Here is a 16,216-nt window from a genome sequence, read left to right on the forward strand (position 1 = left end):
GCAACTAGAGAAAGCCCAGGAACAGAAATGAAGACCCAACACAGCCAAAAATAAATAAATAAAAATTTAAAAATATATATCCTCCAGTCTCTGGAGTTGCCCGTGAAGTACAATGTGTGTGGTTCTGCCTCTCTTCCCTTATCTAGGTCTGTGGGAATTGAGACAAATGGATTCATGTTTCTTGTCTCACCTGTACTCCGGGGTGTTGGCCTACTGAATGGGATGTTGGCCAGAATTGCTGTTACTATTTAAATTACTTTTTACCTTTTTCCTTCCTTGCTTGCTTTCTCTCTTTCCCCGTCAGTACATACTTGAATTCATATCATTTAGTTCAGTGTCCCTAAATGAGAAGCATTTTTTGGTCCTGAGAAATAAATGGGCACGTGGCCCAGATGATAAACACTCTGGGCTACCTGCTATTGTTTTGCTTCCCAACTTGCCACTTCTTTCAATGGTAACAGGGGTTGAAATAATTAAACTGATAAGGTCGCAAATCCTGGTAGTTGTGCTGGTTGCCTTAGTGTTTTGTTATAAAAACAAAACAGCCCTCCCCCACAAACTTAATTATAGCAAAAAATATTTATTGAACAAATTTTGTATAGATATCCTAATCTATTCCACCAAGTTAATAAACTTTATATAAATTGCCTTAATTATTTCTTATAACAACCCTATGAGGTAGGAGTTTCTTACTGGTAACTGCTAACATATCCTATATCTTTAAAATCTTTTAAAATTTTAAAAAATTATTCTTAAATTTTATTCTTAAAACTGTTTTCCAAGTTTTATATTAGATGACCCGAGGTTAACGTTCAGTAACTTACCAAGGTCATATTACAAATTAATGAGACTGGCTCCTTTAACCAATTCCCAAATGTATTTCCTAAAACAGCTAAACTTGCCCTTTCAGTGACAGACCTTTCTAACAAATTCATCTTGCTGACTTGGATGGAAGGGTGCTGGGCTTGGATATCTAGGACCGAGAAGAACAGCTGTTTGGGGAAAGTTTAGGCAAGTTAGGGGGATGCTTGTGAGCTAAATAAGAAAATGCCCTGCAAATACCCAGGGGGCACGAACACTGCTAGTTAGCAAGGATTGAGAGTAGGGTATGGACTGTAGGGAGAGGAACTGAGCCCCGGGCAGGGAGCTTCCTTTATTCATAGGAGCTGACAGTACTGTTCACAAGGTATCTTAGTTAGAAAGGAAGCAGGGATTCATCTTCTCATTAAACAGCACTAGCTGTGCAACCAAGCAACCACGGTAGAATTTCATCGCAGCAGAAGCACGTCTTGTGGATGTGGTTTGGCATTCTTTGTATAAGAAGGAAGACACCGAAGAAATATTACCACCTTGATTTTACATTCAGGTGTTACACTGTGATGAAAACCTGGGACACGCGGGCTGATTGAACAGCTAATATAAAGACTGAGTATGGTTCAGAATGAGTAACTTAAAAGAAGTAACTGGGGAACCCTGGAGTCAATGAAAGACCAACATTCTTCACCCATCATCAGCCAGACAGCGGGGCCTCTCTAGTGGGGGCTGAGCGTTATGCAGTGGCCTTCCCATAAGTATAGATCAGAATCCCCAAATGCCTTCTGCTGGATTGTGTGTTATATGTCCAAACTATTTTTAAAAAGGCAGATATGGGAAAGAGGATGTTTTTAAAAGCATCAAAATAACCAACCCTTTAGGAATGCAGCAGCCTCTCCATAAACCCCTGTCGAAGCATCTTGGCCCATAGCATTTGGAGCCACTGTGATACTGTCCTGAGCTTGTTTCCCTCAGACCCATGTACTTTGTGTCCTGACAGGATCTCCAATGAAAACTACATTCCGCACGGGCTGAAGGTGGTTCAGCGCCACACCCAGGGCGGGCTGCGCTCCCTCATGCAGCTGGAGAGCCGCTGGCGGCAGCACTTCCTGGACTCCATGCAGCCCAAGCACCTGCCCCAGCAGTGGTCGGTGGACCACAACCACCAGAAGCTGCTCCGGAGATATGGGGAGGACCTTCCCATCAAGCTGTCGTGATGGCTGCTTCCCTTCCACGTTGGGACAGCTGGGAAGCTGGAGCCAGGGGTGAAAATTTCACCTCTTCCTGTTTTAATGTCGTTGTCAAAGCCTGGTGACACAATTCACAATACTAACCTGTACTGATCCCAGGATGCTTCTGGTGGAGCAAGGCTGTTGTTTTCAGGGGGAGCTTATGGTCTTGAATTTTAGTTGGGCAGGGTGAGAGTTCTTTACTCCACCCTCTTATTTTATTTTTCTGGACAAATGGGAGGCTTGGCCTTCATTTTACTCTCCCTCTTCTGCTTTCCCTGTGCAGGCGACAAATGGAGGATTCTCCCTGAAGTGTCTTGTCAAGACACTCAGGTTTTTAATGCTTTTCCTCCCTGTCCAGCATGTTGGTTCATCTCAAACAGGAGCTGTCAAGTATTTCAAGCCCATCAGGTTAGGAGGGGAAAAAACATTCTTCTAGAGGTTGGAGAGGCGAAAAGGGGTCGGATTCATATTCCCAGTTCAACCTCATAATTAGAAATTCTTTGGCTTAGTGCTCTGCGGTAACTCACCTGGTTGGGATCCAGCCCATCTGGGTTGCTTCGGTTTATTTCACATGCTTGAAAATGCTCCTGTTTACACATTCAGGACCAAAGCAGCAACTTCCTGCCATATGTTTTCACCCTAACGCTGGAGGGAATTCTTTTCTGGGAAGAGGCCTTCAGCCTGGGTGGGGCACAGAGAAGCACAAGAACCATCTCCCAAGAGAACTTGGATAATTTGCTCAGCTTTCCCTTTCGCTGTTTCTTGCAAGCCTCCTGCACAGAACGGCAGGGTTTTTAGCTTAATCCCTTTCTGAGAGGAAGGTTGTCTTTTCTCAGAATCAGTATCTGGTCCCTTCAGTGTTCCATCAGGTTTGCAATACTGACCTCTTTTAAGCTCTTAATTCTCTCCCAGAGTCATTTGGTTAGGTTGAGAGGATTTCTCCATCTCCCTTCATGCCTGGGACGCCAAGACTAATTAATACGTTTCGATGTTCAAAACGGTGGTGTTTCATCTTTCCAAACGTGAGGCCACCACTTGGAGTACGGAATCAACTTATTAGCGGTTAGTATTTTTATAAAGTATTAGGAAAACTTTCTTACCTTACAAGATCTTAACAAGCTTAAAAAAGAGCTTTATGGCCAGAATTCAACAAGAGCTCTGTTCTTTCGGAATTGTGCCCGAGTTGGTGATGGTTGCTCTAACACTGGTAAATAAAACAACTTCTAAGCACAAAGTTCATTGATTGTAAATGTAAAACCCTTTTCTTCATAATTTTATAAAATCGGCAGATACTCTTGGGGAAGGAGATCTTTATGCTATAGGTCCCTGCCGTGTGGCAGCCCATGATATGTGTGCAGGTGTCGTCGTGTGCCTCCGCCAACAGCTTTGGCCTTTCGACAACGGCCCACGACACATGCACACCCTGCAGTTTGTTCCTCTGCCCTTTCATCCCCACTCATCCTCGAATAAGTGTCTCTGGGATCTAAACTAGAAAGTCTTGAAGACAAATAGTACCAGCTGCCTTGGGGACCGTTTGTTCAACACACTAAGGTTATTAGGGGGCAGGTTCCTCAGGGGCTCTTACTGCCCACAGCCCGGGGCGGAGAACCGTGGAGATGGATAAGTGGTTGTCGTAGTCAGGCTTGCCACAAGGGGGCGTCGTAGATCTTGCTTTATATTCATTATTGAGAAATAAGGGGCATTGATAACACGGGTCCTAAACATAACTCATTAAATAAATTAAAAAAAAAAACATAACTCATGAGTTATGTTTCAGATTGTGTCTATCTCACTTTGAGTCATTTTGACAGCTTTACAAGAAAAATGTCTTCCTCCGAAACAAGAGAGTAGGCTCTTCCTTTCTTTCCCTGTGATCCTCATACTGAGAGGTGAGAACCACGTTAAGAGGTCGTTTAAGACGCTGTGGTTGCTGCGGAAGGAGGAATGGTTTCTCCAGTAGAGCTCCCTGCAAAGCTTAGTAATGTAGAGCCAGCAGCCACGGTAGAGGAAACATCTAGACTGTGGCACCCTCGATTTCTCATCCTTTTCAGAGCAGTTACTGTGTAGGTTTGAATCTTTTTGTTTTCTGAGTCAGCCTTGGACGCCTTTCTCTAAGACTGACAATTGCTATCTCTAGTGAGTTATTTTAGGGCGGGCATATTTTAACATAAAATTTTTTTCTGATACAAAAGTAATGTGTATGCTTGTTAGAGACGAATCTAAAGAAAGAATGAAAATCCATCTTCCCTCCATGTAGCACAGAGCTAATCTCTGCTGGTATGTTTATGAATTTCCTTTCAGTATTGAAAAATGCATATAACATGTAAGGTGTTTAAACAAACTTGAGAGTCATATATACAGCTTGGTATACAATTTTCTTTCCTCATTTAACATGGTATCACAAGTAATTTCTTGTGTCTTTAAATCTTGGAAAGTAGATCTGCAGTAACTCTACCTTGCTTTATTATCCATTCCCACACTGTTAAATTTTGGTTGTTTCAGATCCTTTGTTAATATCAATGATGTTGTGATGAACTTTTTTGTGTATAAATCTTTGACTGTATCTTTACTAACTTTTTTAGGTTAGAACCCTAGAAATTGGGTTGCGAGGAGGGGGACTCACATTGCTGGAGTGAGTACAAATTGATATCGCCTTTTAGGAATTTCTGTGAAGGGAATGCTTCCCTTTGACCCTTTAACTCACGTCCCAGTGCATTTGCTGAGCTTCCTCCCCTGTGAGTAGAGGTGAGCGGACAGTGTCACAGCAAAGGCCTCTCTGAATGTGCCTGATCGTTAAAATTGCAGGCTCAGAGTCTTTTTTCTCTGCTTCCCTTCTGTCTCCCATCTTTTATTGCCTCATTCCCCCTTGCAGCAGTGTTTTTTGGAAATAGCTTGTTTTAAAATAAAAATGTAAAAGAAATTTATTTTAAAATAAAAGCTATAGACTTTTTTTTTTCCTGATTGACAAGCAATTAGTGATTTGCCATCCTTAAGTGAACAAGGCACAATATTCAGGGATTTGTTGCCTCTTAAGAGTGCAGCCATAAGTTCCTTATTCTTATCCATGTCACAGACAGAGATCAGATGACAAAATGTGTTCTGTTGAAATAAAGCCATTTTAATCCCTCATTTTAGACTCTTAGGGACCCAGCAAGCAGAAAGAGCTTTTGTTCAGCTTTGTATTCTAATGTTTGGGACCCTAACATTTGACTATAATTTCTTTGTTACCTTGCCTCTTTGAGTTTTTCATTCATTCATTTACCTTTTCTTCCTTTTTTTTTGTTTTTTTCTTCATTGTGTCTCATCCTCTGAGAGGTATCAGAGTTTCTCAGTTTTCTAGTTTGCTAATTGTTACATATTTTAAAAGGATCCTTCTTTCTGGTCTCTTGTCTTTTCTGTGGTTTACCTGGTCATTTTTTTAGAATACTTCATCCCTCAGGAATACAGTGAGAATCAGTTTTTCTTGGATGAAATAAGCTGTAAGAGGGTATAAGAATGATTCTCATATAGTTAACTCTTGATCTGAGTAATATAAAAATAATACATAATCCTCAGAATACTCTTGTTTTGGAAATCAGTTATTCTTTTTAGGTATTCACCAAGTTGCCCCCTCATGCTGGAACCAAATACCTTCTGTCTTTCCCCAGTCCTGGGACAGTTTTGCATCAGGTGATGGAGGAGGGCTGACATGCAGCCAAATGTTCGTTCCACTTGTTCAAAAGTACCTGTTCCACCTACCCTACCAGGGAGATGTCTTTGCCTGCGGCACCAAGGTCCTTTACTTAACTGGCAACATGTTATTTGGGAAGGTGGGAAGTACATTAGACCATTGTTTCCTTGTAACCAGCTTTGTCTGTGGCCAACTCTGGTTATTGGCAGTCCCTAGACGCTGTGTGTACTGGACCAAATGGGCAATCACGTGGGAGATAACCAAGAGCTGACTTGCTGTGCATAGGAATAGGGAATGTCAAAGGACCTAGTTCACACATCCTGGGCTGTTTCCTCCTCCAAGGCAGTGGTACTTGCTGCCTTAAAAGGTCATTCTGTGCTCTGACTGAATGGAGATAGATAGTTAATCTCATAACCTCCAGATTGAACTCAAAGCATTTGCCCTCCTTGCAACTTCCTTGTTTTTTGTTTGTTTTTTTTATTTGCGGTACGCGGGCCTCTCACTGCTGTGGCCTCTCCCGCTGCGGAGCACAGGCTCCGGACGCGCAGGCTCAGCGGCCATGGCTCACGGGCCCAGCCGCTCTGCGGCATGTGGGATCTTCCCGGACCGGGCCGCGAACCCGTGTCCCCTGCATCGGCAGGCGGACTCTCAATCACTGCGCCACCAGGGAAGCCCAACTTCCTTGTTTTTAATTCTTGAATTTTTCTCTCGCTCGATAGGTAGCCTGTTGCCTTTCTGCCAGCATAAGCTTCCAGAGCTGCTGAGTTTACAGTCAGCATTATTATAAGCGTGATGTGTGGTTCAGATATTCCTGAGTTGGAGAGGCTCCTTATATTCTACTCCTGTTTCCCAGAGACCTCCCTTCTCAGGCTGCAACATGCTGGGGCAGAGTTGGGATTCTGACTACCCAGACCACCAGGGTATCTATTAAGTCCTGGATAAGAATCCAAAATTTGAGCTTAGTAAGCTAACAGGGCTGAAAAGAAATAGGAGATTGAGGCACAGGTAGTTTTAAAGAAGGTACATTTATCTGGTTGGTGGGGGTGATGGGAGTATAGTCTATGGACTTCGTATTTTGCTTTTTCCTAAACTCAGTTGTATAGTGTGTTGGAGGATCAGAGGAGTGGGTTAGTGACCTGGGTTCTGGTTGTGGTCAACAGCTGTGTGTCTTTGGGCCAATCACTTAACTTTTCTGGACTCCTTTCTTTACCTGTAAAATTAGGAGTTTGAATTAGATGTGCTGTAGGGGCCCTACTAGTGCAGCATTCTGTAATACATCCCACCGTTTCTTTATGTGGCACTTTCCCTTGGGTGCTGTGTACCTTCTGCTTCATCGCACACTCTCATCCCACCCCCAGCCCTGGGAATGGAGGCTGTGCGTGAAAGGAAGGGGGTGAGGGAAACAGGATGACACACGGTGTCCTCCTGGCCTCGTTGACTAGGGAGAAGCCTGCTCCCTCCATCTGGAGCTCCGCTGGAGGTCAAAATACTCTTCTCACCAGAGTTGTACTATGTGTGGCCTTAGGGAACTCACATTTCTATTCAGTTCACTATTTAACAGTAAAGAAAAAAGAGAAATCTTTATCTTCACCCACATCGCCAGTGCTGTAAGGCTTAATAAGGGAAAAGCGCAGAGTAGAAATGAGGTAGCTTTTGCCAAGTGCTGTAAATGGGAGGATGTTGGTGGGGGGTGAGGAGGGGGAAGAATGTTTCTCAGTTTAAAGATAGGAGGAATTAAGGCTGTGCCATAGAGAGAGAATTGAATAGAATTGGATACTTGAAAAGGAAAACATTAAACCAATAAGTTAAAAATATTCTCTTTTTTTATGTTGTCAGGACTGCCTAAGAAAATTTGAGGGGTCCACTGTGTTAACACATTGTTCTCCGTCTGTGAGTCCTAAGACAAGGTTAACTCCCAGGGAGACTTGAGAAGTCTCAGGGGCCTGCCTTTGTATAACCCTGACCTGCCTGGGACTTGGTCCTGCTTACCTTTGCCTGGCCACCAGTGAGACGGGACATGTGCAAAATGTAAAGTTTGTATTTTATAAACTGCTGAGAGACATTTTTCCCATTTCCGATATATCCATTCCCTGTGACCTGGCAGGAAATACATTTTCCATTCCATCCTTGTGCTTAGTTTCAGTCCCAAAGGGGTATAGTGTATTGGCTTTTCTTTGTGTAGCACAGATTTATTTGTACCAAGTATGCTAAACTTGAGGCTCTTTTCACAATAATCACTTCGATGTAGACGTGAGCCCCCATTTTCTACCAAATTGGGGGCATTTTGTTGATGTTCCAGAAAAAATGACCAGATAGCCAAAAGAGAGGCTAAAGTATATTTCTCCGCCCTCTCCTAGATGGACCCTAACTTTATCTAAAATGTTGACATCTTTTGTTAAATCTCATAGAGCCAACTGGAGCCCCAGTCAGCTGGCTTAGTTCCTGTCTAATCAAGATCTGTACGTTTGGCCCTGGAGGTTGGGTCAGCCTGAGCCGTAGCACATATGGCTCCCTCTGAGTTCTCGGATACAATGAGCAAGACTAAAGTTGGCTCAGAAGAGGAACAGAAGATGACTTGGGGTTAGTTTTTCCTTTTTTAAATGTTATACAAGTGCAGAGAGTTGGCTGCCATCCCCCGCTCAAACCATCAGCAGAGCTTGACCTTGGCCAAGATTTTGCCTCATCCTCTCGGCATTTTAGCATCGAGTTGCGTTTCAGCCATGGAATGCTTAACCAAAAGCACATGCTGTAGTGGTAGTTTCCAAAGAGCAAGTTTTTGCAGGAAGTCCGCAGCGTGTTTTCTCAAAACAACAGTTTTCTCCGAACCGCCAACCCAATAAACCCCCAAATGGTGATTCTTTGGTTTATTTGTACACAAAGTTGGGATTTTTGTTGCTGTTAATAATACTTTATTGGAGTACAATATAATGAACATATAATAAAGTGTACAAATTTTAAAAGTACAGCTCAGTGAATTTTTACAAATGTATACACCCGTGTAATTATTAAGGGCTGGAGTTTTTTATATTACATGAAACATACATCCTGGTGATGTACAGCTTGGCGTTGGGAGGTTGTCCATTCATCTAACTGAGCAGATTACTGTAACACAGCAAATCCAGGTCAAAATGCGATAACATTTGGTGCTTCTGAGTCCGGGCAGTTTGCCCTTTTGTCACACCTAGGGGACTTGGGTGCTGCAAAGCTTCGTGATGTTTGTTTTTAACAAGTTACTTTTAAGAATAGGTAATATGTGCACATAGTACAAAATTTCTTTTTAAATGTATAATGAAAAAGGAATCTCCTCCCCGGTCCTTTCCCTCCCTGACAATAACCACTGTTACTATTACTTCTTCATTGTGCGTCCTTCAGAGAGAGACAGAGACAGAATGTGAATGTGTGTGTGGGGGGGGGGGGGTTGGGTTTTTTTTTTTAAGTCTCAGGTTTCTTCTTTGATTGCTAAATAAGAATTTCTCTGCCCTTCTCCCCATACTCTAGGCTCTAGTCTAGGGCATTTGTGCAGCCTCAGTAGGATTAATCCTATTTGTCTTGTACTGTAAAGTTCATACTCTGGATCTGTCATCTGGCTCCAAAGTCCATGGTTCTCACAGGATTGGCCATGAGTTGATAATTGTCTAGGCTGGGTTTTTTGGTTTTTTTTTTCACAGTCCAGGCCTTTTATTTTCTTTACACCCATCATGCCATGAATTCATAGGGAATGGGCTCCAACAGTTCAGGCTCCTTTCCATTGGTTCTCACGAAGTGTGCTTCTCTGGGTGGAGCTGGCTGGTGCTTCAGTTGAATCCAAGTCCCTTTCTCTTTGGCTTCCTTCTTTTTCTGATCATTCTCCTTCACCCGTTTCAGGAAGCTGTCTCGGCTCTTAGAGTGTTTAATATTCTCGATAGGCACATTAATTCTCTTGGCAAGAATCTTGCCCTTAACCTGTTTGTTTACAATGATGCCAACAGCATGCTGGGTAACATTTTAGACTCTCCCAGTTTTGCCATGGTAACATTTGTGGGGCATTCCTTTTCGAACAGTGCCCATTCCCTTGATATCTACAATATCACCTTTCTTGTAGATTCGCATGCATGTGGCCAAAGGAGCAACTTCATGTTTTCTAAAGGGCCTAGAGAACATGTAGCGGGTGCCCCTCCTCTTTCCCTTTGTGTTGATCATTTTGGCGAATTACTGGAAGATGGCTGTTCCGGCCGAAAAGAAGTAGGCTGGGTTTTTTACATTAGGCTTTCTACTTCTTTTAATATATATTTGAAATTTTCTGTAATAAATTTTTTTTAAATTCTTATTTCTTTAGCAGTAGCTCCTGCAACACACCTATCTGCTTAAGTTTTGCGTTTGTTTTAAAGTAAGGTTTAAATTGCAACCTAAAAGCAAACCATAGATGGATCTCTAGATAGTCCCATCCTCCACCCCCTACATCCATCCAAATCAGTCATTCAAAATTCCAAAGTTACAAACATGAACCAGGATGATTATTCACCTTCAAAAGCCATCCTTCTTTTTTTTTTTTTGCGGTACACGGGCCTCTCACTGTTGTGGCCTCTCCCGTTGCGGAGCACAGGCTCCGGACGCACAGGCTCCGCGGCCATGGCTCACCGGCCCAGCCATTCCGTGGCATGTGGGATCTTCCCGGACCGGGACACGAACCCGTGTCCCCTGCATTGGGACAGGCGGACTCTCAACCACTGCACCACCAGGGAAGCCCCATCCTTCTTTTTAAACATAAGGTTGACCTCAAATTTATTTTGAAAAGCCAGCTTCTCTGGCAGGCAAAATTTCATTTGATTTGTACACTAAGCTTCTCAAGAATGTAAATCTCATGCATAACAGAGGGCTTATATTCAGCCTTGAAAAGTATTTTATACAATATATGGGCTGAAGAGCCAGGGAAGGAAGAACCTCTCAGACCCACCCTCAGCTGGGGAGAAAACATAGCTTGCATGGTTTGGCCGCATCTCCTAGCGGCCACCTTATTTTGTACTCCTCTGTGACAGGTGGATGAGGGGTCAGGTCTTCTCCAGATCAGAGATTCCCAAAAGATACACAGCCCGGGGAAAGGTTTTCCAATTCAAATCCTATATGGTTTCCCTAGGGCCATTTTATCCTTGATGTCCTTTCATGCTCTCTACTTTGTCTTGCTGTAATCTGATCACCCAGGGCCTCTCCAGTTATCATTAAATATATTCCCACTGGTCAGGGAGCTCCCTTTGAGCACCCCTTTAGAGCAGCTGTCACATTTGAGCAGCATCTGTTTTCTGACAAGCTTCAAGACTGAATGAAGGAAGTCACTGAGTCTTTCCCAGTGGAAGTGCATGACACAAGTAACCTTTGGGACTGCGATCAGGATGTTGTGAGTTGAGTGGCCTGGCAGCTCGTGTGTGCAGGGAGAGGTGGGTGATTCCTAGATGGGGCAGTGGATCTTCATGGTCTCAGCCCTGTGGTCCATGCAGGGTCCTAACACTAGAATGGTTCCCTAAGCCTTTGGCTCCAGCTCTTTCTGGGCAGGGAAACAGAACGAGGCAAGACGCCTGGTGTGTTTTAAATAGATTCTGCTTGCTGCAGCCAATAAGCCCAACAGCTTGGGAGGTGAGTGACCCTTCCTGAGAGATTTCTGTTGCTCCATTTCTCCGGCCTCCAGCCCCACAAGTGCCGACCACCCCCTCCCTTCCTGCTCCTTCCCTCTGACCTAACTCCCTTGCTTTCTGGATGCTTTCTGTTCAGCCCTTTCTGGTTTTAGTATTTATTACACTTTTATTGGCTTTTGCTCTCTGCTTTTTCTTTCCCTGAAGCTGTTTTTCCTCATGCGCTGTATCTTTTCATCTCTTGGAGTCTCGTTTCTGTCCACTCTCTCAAGAGCACACCTCCATCTTCTGCTCCTTGTCTGACGCTGTCATGGCTTCTCAATTGTCCCCTTGCCCCAACCTGGGCTTTATTGACCCTGGCAAGAAAGAATGGCGGGTGGAGGAATCCACCTTGAGCAATCCCAGTTGTAGGACAGGTAGTGGCTCCAGTCTGGGAAGTGGACCTTAAAGATGGCAGCTGTTTCTGGACACGGTGGCAGTGCAGTAGGCAAGCCAAAGGAGGAGGAATCAGAGATGACAGGAGGGGTGGAGTGGCCCAGTACCCATCGCAGGTGACAGAAAAGGAGGTGGGAGAGGAAGGCCAGGTGGAAGCTGGATGTCGTGAGGGAAAGCTGAGGAGGAACTGGCACTGGGGGAGGAAATCAGGGATGTGGGACCCTGCCAGAGATGCTGCAGCCCAGCTCTGCTGAGCAGACGCAGGCAGAGTGGGGTTGGAGCCAGGAGAAGAGAGCACCTTAGAGACCCTTTCTCCCCACTCTTCTCTGGCCCTTTTGTTCTTTCTCTTTCATGTTTCTGTCTTCATGTTATATTAGCAGCAGAAAACAATACAAAACAAAAGGCAGTCTGGGGACTTCCCTGGTGGCGCAGTGGATAAGACTCTGCGCTTCCAATGCGGGGGGCCTGAGTTCGATCCCTGACCAGGGAACTAGATCCCACATGCATGCTGCAACTAAGAGTTCGCATGCCCCAACTAAGGAGCTGGCAAGCCTCAACTAAGTAGCCCACGAGCTGCAACTAAGGAGCCCACCTGCCGCAACTAAGGAGGCTGCCTGCTGCAACTAAGACCCGTTGCAACTAACTAAATAAATAAATATTAAAAAGGGGGAAAAAAAAGGCAGTCTGTCTTTGAAAGGGAGTGGCGAGATCTGGAGGATTTAAGGCTGGATGCACTTCCGCCTATGCTGAACTCTTAGGTCCTTTCTTAGGTCCTTTGCCTGTCTGGCTGCTGGGGCCATGAAGGCCAGCCCCTTAATGGAGCACCTTGAATAGAGGCCCTGTACCAGCTTGACAGTCCAGCTGGAGTGCCACCAACAGTAGGAGTGGTGGCACTCCCCAGCAAGGGCAGCCAGCAGTAGTGTGCACCCACAGACCCCTCCAGGCACACAGGGCAGCCAGGGGAGCAGGGATATTGGCTAACCCAGCCAGAGGGCTTGGGCTGAGGGGTGGCTTCCAGAGAATGATGCCAGCCCCATCATGGGCTCCTCCCCAGCTAGAAAGTAAGCTGCAGAGGGGCCTGTGGTCGAAGAAAGAGAAAGGAAAACTCTTGCTTAAAAAAGTTTTTAATTGAAGAGGTAATAAATGCATGTGGCAAAAAATTCAAAAGGTACAAAAGAATATATGTAGTGAAATCTCCCACTCCCATTCACCTCGGGTTCCCCTCCTCAGAGGTGTCCCTGGATGTAACAATTTCTTGAACATTCTTCCAATTTCTCCTTTTTAGTTTGCTGTATTCTGGAAATTTTCAGACTCTTCATGCAGTGGAACATTTTAAATTGTCTGGGTGTATATGTATGTATGTAATATGGGCCGGGGGACCCAATGATAATAAAGAAAATTGTATCTCAGTTTATTGCCAATAATTCTTGCTGGGGCAGGGAATGGTTTAAAAAATTAAAATAAGTAAACAGAATCCTAAAATACCAGCACTAGAAAGGACCTTCCAAATTCTTTTGTACCAAAGATCTTATTTGAAACATAAGTAAGGGGTCACCAAGCTAGCCTATGGCACACCTAGGACTAAAACCCAGGTTCCCTACCTCCTAGTCATCCCAGTTGCCCAAGAACATACTCAATGCTCTGTCTTTAGGTAGTGGCCTTTGTAAAGGTATGTGATTCAGAAATGGAAGGAAAGACAAATGCTTGGACACGGATTTAGAAATTTCCTCCGCTGGACACAAATATAGGGAAAGGAATCAGTAATTCCAGGAAAAACCCGAAGTCCAATTCCAACTGAAAAATAGCATGTGCGTGCGAACGCACGCACACACACACACACACACACACACACAGACACTGGCAGAAGACAGAAGACGGACGTCCGTAAAGTCTACTGTCTGTCTCTCCTGCTAAGTCCATCAGAGGCTGTGAGAGGTGGCACGACCCCCCGCTCTGCTGAAGAACCTGCGGCCCTTGGACTCACTGGGATGTAGGTAGAGGCGGGCATCTTTGGTTGGGCAAGAGAAAGAAATGCCAACCTAGACTAGAGGAAGAGGACAGTCTGTGCAGGGACACGGGGACAGGGATGCCAAGGGAGAGCAGAAGTTGTGCCTGGCCAGGCCACCACGGATCCCTGCCACCACTGGTCCCATGAGCACTGGCAGCCCCAACTGTTTCTACCACCTACCAGGATGAAACACCCCAAGATTTATGTGCCGACAAAGCGGCAGCATAATTTTAAAAATTCTCTCTGCTTTCACATCAGCTCCAGACACTGTGTACAATTTCAGTGTCCAAGCCAGACTGATGGGCCTTTTGATCGCTTCAGAGGGTGACTGCAGTGAGAGGGGACATGTATGACTATAAACATTGGCTGTAGAAACCCTCAATTCCTATGAAATGGTAAATTTCCAGGCAAAGTGGATCTGATGTCACACGCCTCCTGCATTAACAGCTTTTTCTTCCTCTTCAATTATTTTGGCTGGTAAGGGAGTGGAAATTACACTTCAGAATATATCGATGGGTATTTTCAGCCTTGCTGAGAGCTTCAAATTATATACCAGTCCTGGGAACATTCCCTTAGTTTCCACTTCCCAGTTTCTCAAGGAAAATGGAGGTTTCGATTATAGGCACCATTAGATGGAAGGAAATGCAGGACCAGGACCACGGGTCTCTTTTCAATTCAAATGCTCTCTGGTCTTATCACCTGACCTATTTTTGAGCCAAATTTTGTTCCGGCCCTAGGTGTAGAGGCCCAACCTAACATGTACGAGATGATGAGGTCCTTGATAAAAAGACGAGTATGTCTAACAGCCTGGGTCCAGGGCTTGAATCAGGGCATCTGACAGGCAAGGGAAAAAAAAAAAAAGTCAGTTCTGTCTCTTCATCTTCACACGAGGGATCCAAAAGTCCTGATCTCTGGTGCACACGGCCTCTCCCCCGTGCTTAGGTGCTGGGTACACGGGCAGCCTCCCAGCTGCGTCTTTGCCCCAGCTGTGTTCTGGTTTTCTCTTCTCGACCTGACTGGCCTCTTCTGCTCTTCACCTGAGGACCAGACCTGGATTTACAGCTCCCTTCCTTGGCAGACCACAGAGAGCTCAAGTTCAACTGAACAAGTCTCCCGAATCTGCTCCACGTCCTGTGTCCCCATTTCAGTTAGTGGTTACCTTATACCAAGGTACTTGTCTCCTACGCGAGAAATGTACGTGTTATTCTCAAATCCTTTCTCTCGCCTCCGCCTCCAACTGATCCCCAAATCCTCTGAGTCTAACCCTCTTTCTCTTCTGCTCCAGTGTTTCTGCCCTAACCCAGGCCCACAGCATTGCTTGCTGGGACTATTGCAAAGTCATTGTAATCCCCCACCACTACTCTCCAGCCTCTTCACTAAAATTTATAACTGATCACGTCATTCCCTGTTACAAAATCTTGGGTGGCTCTCCGTGGCTTACCAGAATAAGTCCAAACTTCTTACAAAAGCATACAAGACACCTGTTAACTGGCCCATCTACCTCTCTAATCTCGTTACCATCACCACTCCCTACCCAGTACACACCACCCGCTGACCATTTCCCGGGCTCCCTCCCATACACTTCCACACGTTAGTTCCTTTCTTTGCTCTTCCTCTGTGCAGAATGCCCTTCCACATCTTGTCCACCTGCTTATCCTTAATACTCAGCTCTCAGATGACTCCTTCCTTGGATGAAGTCCCCTTTGTGTTTGACTAGAGCTCTGTTATACCCTTTTGTGACCGTCTGTGCCTATTTCCCCATTATCAGTTACCGGGCTCCTCGGGCGGTGGAATCAGGTTTTGTCCGTTTTTGTATTCTTGGAACCTAGAAGTGCTTGGCGTGGTAGGCATTCGAGAAGGAAAGGGAAGAAAGGGACTGGAAATACCACCCTAATGGGCAAACAGGCATTGGCTTACCATCTGAGTGGGCTAGGTGGCATTTTAGTGGGACAGGATGGGGAGTAGCAACCAGCCTGCTGCCCTAGGTACTTATTCATTCATTTACTCATTGCACAGATACTTAGTGAGAGCTGCCATGATGGCCCATGCTGTGCTAGAATCTGGTGATACACAAAAGAAGGCTGCCAGGCCCAGAGGAACTCCCATTCGAGGGCAAGAGACAGGCATGTAACAGGCAGTGGCCTGACATTTTGGGCCAGCTGGTCTGCTCTGAGGATCTTTGCCACTCAGCTCCACAGAGGCTGTGGAGGAGGGGAAGGGGCGAAGGAGACAGGCAGTGAGATAGGGAGGTCAGGTAGGCCTTGCAAAGGGCTCTGCCTCCAGGACCAATTCTGCTGACCAGCTGGCTTTATTTATGCATTTCTCCTTTGTAGGAATTCCTTGCTGTTAAGAAAAAGCATTTGACACATTTCTAATTAGCCCTCTAACTCTGCAATCCTATTATTCCCAAATGTAGCAGCTGGGTCATTTCACGATCAGTAATAACTTTTGTAGT

General features: G+C 45.1%; 1 protein-coding gene and 1 pseudogene across 1 annotated transcript in view; one reads left to right on the forward strand and one right to left on the reverse strand.

Moving 5' to 3' along the window:
* The window catches only part of EXD2 (exonuclease 3'-5' domain containing 2), a 57,479-nt gene extending 55,093 nt beyond the window's left edge, over positions 1-2,386 (forward strand). Inside the window, exon 9 of the mRNA XM_029238997.1 lies at positions 1,814-2,386. Coding sequence (XP_029094830.1) covers positions 1,814-2,030 — 217 coding nt within the window. The 3' untranslated portion in view covers positions 2,031-2,386. The remainder of the gene's footprint in view (positions 1-1,813) is intronic.
* Positions 2,387-9,256: 6,870 nt separating this feature from the next.
* On the reverse strand, positions 9,257-9,902 carry LOC114904925 (annotated as a pseudogene).
* Between the last annotated feature and the right edge of the window lie 6,314 nt (positions 9,903-16,216).

Source organism: Monodon monoceros, unplaced genomic scaffold (genome assembly GCF_005190385.1).
Source record: "Monodon monoceros isolate NGI ecotype Baffin Bay Population unplaced genomic scaffold, NGI_Narwhal_1 Super_Scaffold_21, whole genome shotgun sequence".
Lineage (NCBI taxonomy): Eukaryota > Metazoa > Chordata > Mammalia > Artiodactyla > Monodontidae > Monodon > Monodon monoceros.